A 7,845-nucleotide genomic window follows, 5' to 3' on the forward strand; every position below is an offset into this window, starting at 1 on the left:
AAGCAAAAGGTGGTGGCTTTTATGGAAAGAACTAAACACTGTGGATCTAATGTTTGTAGAACGTTATGTGGTTTTCGTTTGAAGCGAAACTGAGTCAGTTCCTAACCCCAACTGCTGTCAAAATGTATGAACTGACAGCAGTTGGGGTTAGAACCTGACTCAGTTTCAGGTTCAAGCGAAATCGCCATTAGATTTCAATAAAATAATAAGAGATATCTAGCGTGTTTTTTGAGAACGGCCAATAAGCATGCTGTCAAAATTTACTTTGAGAGAAAATTCCGGACAAACCGTAATTCGTCTGGAATGAATGTAATCATTTTATGAAAGAGAAAAGTTTTCCCTTTCTTCATTTGATTTGATTAATAATCGCCGATTAATGGTTTGTTCAGAATTTCCTCTCAAAGTAAATTTTGACCGCACAGTCGTGATTCTGTCCAACTAACGAAATTCATTCGCTAGTTGGACCGAAAATGTATCTGCTCACATCTCTAACTATTGTCAGTTTGATTGTCAAAGTGAATTTGACACCGGAATTTGACATTCAGCTGGTTTTTAGCTCAGCAATGGTCCAACTAGTGAAGGTCCAACTAAAAAGCGGTCCAGTTAAAACTGCCCAACCAGTGAATCACGATTGCATACTTATTGGCCCTTCTCAAAAAACACGCGAGAAATAAATGCAATGCCTGAACACTCACACAGTATGATAGTTTTATTTTTTTATGACACTTTTCTTTATTTTCTCAAATTAGAAATCTCTATCCGACAGAATGTCGTTAGAATTTAAAAAGTAAAGCCATATACACGAGAACCACGTGGTAAACCCCTCATATATTAGGTTTGTTCCAGTACCAGGAGAAACTGGAAGTACTCCGGAGTAAACAGGGAGAAACTCGTTCCTGTACTGTCTTCTTCTCTTGTTTCTTCTTCTGGTGGAAAACCGGAGTGAAAAGGAGCAAGAATTTTTTGCTCCGGAGCAACAGGGAGTAACTTCCATGTACTGGAACAAACCTATTATATCGTGTTGCTTCCTCTGGCGCAATATTTCGTGCAAGCTTGCATACAAATGAGCGATTTCATTCTTTGCCCGCCCAATTCAATGTTGCCAGATATACAGCCCTATTCTGCGTTACGAGGCTACGCGGATAGGGTTACCATATTCAGAACTTTTGCTGTAATTTCAGATTTTTTTTACAATTTTGAAGTAGAATACTTCTAACGTTTCAATATGGGGTCCCGTTTCTAAAATTTCAGTTGAGAAATTTTCCCAGATTTGAAATGCGAATATCTTCCGTTCTACTGGACGAAATCGCAATATTTTTGCACTATCTGATCGGAAATTTGTGCACGTATTTCGTATTAAATTTCGGAATTACTGCGACTACTATAAATAAACCAAAACAAGGATTTTCAGAAAACAGCAAGGAAAATGCGCAATTTGCCAGCATATCCCACGCAGAGCCGTCAAAAAGGAGCATATAAGCGTTTCATTACATACGGGAATTTTATATATACAGGTCACGCGAGCTTGTTTTGTATCAGTGGGTGCTCGCTTACCACACGAGTAACATGCTCATCCGGACGGTACAATGAGCGGTATCATGTTTGCGTTCCCGTACCAAGCGTCATCGCAAGGTTCTTCGTGATAAAATGCAGGGAATCACCAAATCCGCCATTCGGCGTCTGGCTCGTCGTGGTGGTGTAAAATGCATCTCCGATTTAATCTACGAATGCTGAGGGTGTGCAGGAAAATGTCACCCGAGATGCCGTGACCTACACTGAACACGCCAAGCGCAAAACGGCAATGAATGTCGTCTATACTCTGAAGCGGCAGGGACGCACTTTGTATGGATTTGAAAGTTGAAAAGGTAGAACTCACTTGTATCATTATAAAAAAGGCCCTTTTCAGGGCCACCAAAATCATTTCAAAGAATAAGTTTGCATTTTCTGTTTCATGGACTGTTTCTCCCTGGAGAGCAATTTATGTTAAACCCTAAATTATGATTTATTTCAGTACGCAAATTGCAAATATGGTCAGAAACAAACTGGAGTGAAGTGGAAAACATTTTTACTAGGCGCATTCAAAAAAGGTTTCAATTCTCAAACATTTTACCAAGGTGCCGTATTACAATACTCTCTTTACCCTGAGTGTTCGATAATCTCCGTAGTGGAAGCACAATTTCAATTTTGTTCTTTATCAAAAATATGTGGTCGTCCAACAAAGGTGTGGAGCTACGAAGAACACATATTGAGGAAAACACAAAAAAGGACGAGCTTACATTGTGCTGTAGTCAGGTATAAAAACTCAGCATGCTGTTGCTCACGCTCAGTTCGTTTCCAGCATCAGCATACAGCAGTTCGTTTGCAGCATCGCCCGCAAAATTCAAACCGCCGTCCGTTTGCTGCTGTCAGAAGAGTTGGCCAAGCACGCCGTCTTCGATGAAACCAAAACTGTTACCATATACACCAGCACCAAGTAAATTTCGAACACTGCCCAAACAAAAGGCCCTTTTCAAGGCCATCAATTTATCGACAAAGAATGAAATTGAAGTTTTGTTAATACAAGCATCAGCTTGTCAAGTGCGTTGGATGGTAAGTGAGCCACTTGTGAACAATACCGTCGCCTTCACGAGAATGGCACAAAATCAAAAGTTATTTGTGATTTATAGACAGTTTAGTGTAATGATTCAATTTACACAAATCGAACGTTTTCTAACGTTTCGATATAGGTGCTCCGTTTCAAAATTTTCGGCCAGAATGCTGCCTGTTTTTCTAAAAGTGAAAATCTGCTATTGTACTGAATGAAAATCTTCGATTTTTGCGCTGATTGGAAATAGTTGTGACTAGTTGTGTAGAATGTTCAATTACTGAAAATAACAGATTTTGTGAAAGCAGTGGTTGGTCCATACAATTCGATTCAGAGCGAGCCAGACTAGTTTTCGTTGGAAGGTCCATCTCTGACAATAGAAATAAACTATTTTATTTTGAATTCAACTACAACTTCCTTGAAAACGCACAGCTAAAAAACTGTTGGGAAAAACGCGCAAACCCAAATTTTCCACTATAATAAAAACTAGTGCCCCCGCCGCACAGCATCATCAAGATTGATAGTTATTCAAGCCGGGTGGAAAGGGGGAGGGAGGTTGTAAGACAATGGAAAATTTCATTTATAATAATAATACTTTATAATTGGCTGGTCCTGAAAAGAACTTGTTGGTTTGTGGTTTATTTTGGGTCACAATTTAGGCCCGCTCGATTTCTGATAGCTGTGAATTTTTCGCAGGGCGACTGTTTCTGTTCGGTAGCGATGAGGCTTCTTAACGCCAACCGTGACTGGGGCACTTTTACACGGCCTTCGTTGCCAACCAGCCCCCTGTCAAGGACGACGTCTCTGTACAGCCAGCATCACTGCCATGAAAGGCAAAACATTGATTTTGAACCGAATGATTAGACGCTGTATTAAGTTACAAAATGTCGATTTTCTGAATGATATGATATTAAATCATCCCACAAGATGCAAAACGTCGTGTGGAATGCTTGAATATCGAGCATAGTGCCGAACATAATTCTTTGTTTGGGGCTTTATAGCTATAACGCCCCATATATGTCGGTCGCTGTCAAACTCCATATGATAGTATAGGGTTGCCAGGGGGCTGTTGCTAACTGCTTGCGGGGAGCCTTTCCTCCGGTGGACTTACGAGCGGTCTGTTTGGTACAGGCCATGTAGCGAAAAATGCTGATCTGCTACTTCTCTGATGCTGGTAGTAGGACGACGGTTAAACGCTCGTTTGCGTGCCTTCATTCATAAAAGTTCAACAATATTTTCAAAGAATGTTGCAAATTGTCAACTTGATAATTCCAAAAATACTTTAAATAAACTATGAATGTGCAAAAGACGACAAAATCGCATAGAAATTGCTTATTCCAGAGCAGAATTTACCGGTCTAAAGTGTATTCTACTTCACTCCGGTTATGTCTCTGACATTACCCACCCATCTTTTTTTTTCAAAAAAAGATGAACTATAATTTTCTTAGTGCTACTACAACAGTCATAGCATTAAATATATTTGTCCTCATATTTTCCCATAGTGCCAATATCAAAACCTTTAAGTGAAGTGAGCGGTGGTTTAAAGTAGTCCAAACGATGTGAAATTATACACTGGAGCTTACTTTGACATTTGTCACTATATGAAGGGGAACTTTAAGAATCAAAAACAATTTTTTTGCTATGTCTCAACGCACGCAAGTCGACCTAGAATGACCTACGTGAGCTGTGTTTGCAATCATTGCAATTAAAATATATTACATTGTTGTTTCTAACTGATTGTTTGGTGTCCTTGGAAAAAAGCTCGATTTTGCATGGTTGCTTCACACGGTACATGAACGTTGAATAAATTCACTCCAAACCCCAAAAAAAAATTAAAAAAAAAATAAATTGAAATATTAGCGCCATCTTATCCTAACGAGAAGTATAACCAAAGACAAATAATAAAGCAGGGAATCGTACGATGAGTTTAAAAAAAAATGATGGCTCATTTTACAATTTTAGAATGAGTGAATTCGATCCCTTTAGATTAGACCGCGCCCTTCGTTTGATGGCACAACAGTTTGATGTTTCTGTGTACTGAGAGTGTACTGAAAAAGGGATAATCATCAACGCAGGTGAACAAATTTAGGCCAAGTTTCTATGGTGAAAGATGGGATATATATTTGTGGTGGAGTGATGTGAGTAAATTCGAAAAAAATGCTAGAGTTAGTTCAATTAAGTAATGTTTTTCTATTTCAGCAAACAAATGTCTTGTATCTCGAGTAGCACGTCGAAGTTAATCAGTATGATTCGATGTATGTGAATTCGTAAAAGAAACGAATCAACACGACTGCAATGCCATCATTCTGAAGGTATGATATGATACTGGTAAGGATTTTCAACAATGCCTTATAGTAACTGAAAACGGTCGGGTTTTTCAAATTCGAACAAATCAAAGCCAACGATTTATTGTCGCTGTTTTTCGTCCATACACCAAACCTAGTCGCTTTTTATTGGTTTATGGTTAAGGTTAATAAACTTTACGCCATGATACGAATGAATGACATATATAACCGTACAACAATTTTCCACCTTTGAGTCGTTTTATTTTCTAGCGCCAAAATATTTTTTTTTGTTTCGATTCTAGAGGTTTTAACCTTGTGGTCATTCGCCTCTTTTCGGATTAGAAAAATCTCTTCAGAAAAATTTCTAACCCTATGTGCGGGGTTGGGAATCGAACCCAGGTGAGCTGCGTAAAAGGCAATTGATTTACCAGCTATGCCCAACCGCCGCCAAAATATTATATTCTTGGGTTCATGGACAAAATTCATCCTCTTCAGATTCGCAATGAGCTTTTCACATCTAAAAGACATTTGCGATTTTGATCATGCCAATCATTAATAAAACAAGTCAAAGCAAATTTTGTTGATAGTAAGTTTGTAGGGTAAATATTGTGAATTTCTATTCGGGTAGCCTTAGAAATATTTATTTACGTTTAAACTTGTCGCAATTACGGTATTCCGTGTCGCACTCGACCAAGGGCTCGAGCTCCTTGAGATTGCAGTACTAAATTTCGACCGTAAGCATACCAACACAAATAAGAGTATAAAAAGCAGTTCGTTTCCTTTCACTTTGGAAAAATTTATTGAGAAAGGCAAAACTATTGAATACTTTATACACCAGCACCATTTCTTGTCCATCGACTTGGCTTCTCAGGCGCCATATATCTCGCATACAAGCTTGCACACAAACACGCTTTTTTGCATTTTACCCGCCTCACCAGAGTGGCCAGATAGAAATTTCAGATGTGTTTCGAAATATGTATCATGAAATGAGTTATCATTTGTCTTCAAACATCTAACATAAGTACAGGGGATATTATTAGAAAGAGAACAAACATTACGAAAAAAGTGTGGTGAATGTTGACCAGCTTTACATCAAAACTGTTTCATCATAGATCGAAAAAGAATATTTTCTTGAAAAATTCTTCTTGCTGAAGACTCTAAACACGCATATCTTCACATCTGCCATCCCTGCTCACAGTTCTCAACGCATCCCTCTTCATTAAATGACTGACACTATTGTAAGAATGTTTGTAAACAAAAATAAAACAACATTAACGGTAGTCTTCGCGAAAAAGTTGAATAATCGTTTCGTTTGAAATGAACTGGACCCCGGGCAAAATCGTGGGCACGGTTAAACCAGCCGGGGCAACAGTAGCAGCGATTCCAGTGGTGGCATTTACACCGGTTCCCACTCCAACCATCCTACCAACACAAATGGTGGCACAGATCTCATCGGCGTTGCCGGTGGTACAACAGCCATCCACCAGCGAGACGGTTTCAGTTAACGGTGGCCAACAGCAGGGAAGTATCAGCGTTGGAAAATTACTACAAGGAACCGTTAATAGTTCGCAGCCTGTAGGGGCGGGTCGGATCGTGGGTACAGTCAAAATAGCCGGTAGTGATCAACCGGGCGTGAGTTCGGAAGAGTTGACCAAGTGAGTATTGACACATGACACGTTAAGAGAATGTTTGCCGGTAGTAAATCTTTGGTTGTTCAGACATTTCTGCTAGAATAGGGTTTTTTAGTACTTGTGAAATGTTCGAAATTATGCTGATTTCGTTTAAAATTAGTCTGGCAGACGACGATTTTCTTTTACAGATAGACTTGCAATCCGTTATTTTAAATGCCTAGGATTGGCTAGAAAAAAATTAAATGAAATAGAATTTTGGTTATGAGAGAATAAACTCATCAATTCCACCGTTCATTTCCCATTTTCTTAGACGCGCGATCGACGAAATCCACCGGGATGTACGCATCAACCGGGTACGCGCATCCCAGGTCGGCGCCCTCGGTTGGCGTCAGTGTCCACTGAAGAAAACCAACAAACGTTTCCTGAGCCGCACGATGTCGTCGATCATTCAGCACAACAAGCGGCAAGTGGTGCGTAATTTTCATTCCTCCACGCGGAAGCTCATCGAGCTGGATCAGCAGGATGAGCTGCGATACCAGCGGCACCGGCATTGGGGGAAATCGGAAACCGAGTCGGAACCCGTCACGGTTCCCGACGATGGCGAGTTGGAGGAGGGAGAAGTGAGGGACTAGTAGGATTAGGCATGGGGAACTATGCATTTGTAAGACTTTGAAGAAATTTTAAGAATTAAAATATTTTAGACTAGTTATAAATTTATAAAATTTGGTTTTTAAGGTGTGAGACACATTGTCGAGTTAAAATTATTGAAATTTCCCTCCTACTAACTTATGAACTGACCTGTAACCTAAAACGTTCAAATTTCGAATTATTGCTATTTCTGAGGTGAGGGACCTCGCTCCAAATTTGCGGAATGATGCCGGAATTTAGCTGACGTAGTAACTTCGACCCCGATTGCTTCGATGCAGTGGAGTTCGATGTTCGGCAACAGACGGCATACGATGTTGTGCCTCACAGCAACCGCCACTCTTACTCCTCCCGTACTGATTCGATCGAGCCACTACAAGACGCTAATAAATATGATATGAAGATGTTCACATCCGGTTTCATATGTATCTCGGTGAGGAAAGCTGTCCTTTTCTTTGGTATTAAGGAAATCGTGAGGCTCCATTAGCTAGTTCGTCGTTGAAGAAGTGTTCCAGTTGGCGATGTTGATACTTCTAAAGCCCATATTTTTTATTAGGATCATAGCCGATTAAGGCTTTTTTGCACGGTACGTAGGAAGATGATACGAGAGTGGCTAGTTCTGCTGTAAACGAGGAATAGGGATCTTCAGGGGTGTGCGAGCTAAGGCATTTTCTGATGCAGATTAGCACTGTGAGTTAAT

At 39.9% G+C, this 7,845-nt stretch overlaps 1 protein-coding gene across 1 annotated transcript; it reads left to right on the forward strand.

Moving 5' to 3' along the window:
• Window positions 1-6,092: 6,092 nt before the first annotated feature.
• On the forward strand, window positions 6,093-7,184 carry LOC131676479 (uncharacterized). Its single transcript, XM_058955544.1, has 2 exons — window positions 6,093-6,524; window positions 6,811-7,184. Exons 1-2 carry the CDS (start codon window positions 6,187-6,189, stop codon window positions 7,130-7,132), a joined length of 660 nt encoding a protein of 219 aa, XP_058811527.1. The 5' UTR covers window positions 6,093-6,186; the 3' UTR covers window positions 7,133-7,184.
• The last annotated feature ends 661 nt before the right edge of the window (window positions 7,185-7,845 follow it).

Source organism: Topomyia yanbarensis, chromosome 1 (assembly GCF_030247195.1).
Source record: "Topomyia yanbarensis strain Yona2022 chromosome 1, ASM3024719v1, whole genome shotgun sequence".
NCBI classification, from domain to species: domain Eukaryota; kingdom Metazoa; phylum Arthropoda; class Insecta; order Diptera; family Culicidae; genus Topomyia; species Topomyia yanbarensis.

Bases quoted from the DNA above. Each gene is read 5' to 3' on its own strand.
- LOC131676479 (XM_058955544.1), top strand. From the start codon at position 6,187: ATGAACTGGACCCCGGGCAAAATCGTGGGCACGGTTAAACCAGCCGGG. The intron at 6,525-6,810 runs GTGAGTATTGAC...CCATTTTCTTAG, and splicing joins AGTTCGGAAGAGTTGACCAA to ACGCGCGATCGACGAAATCC.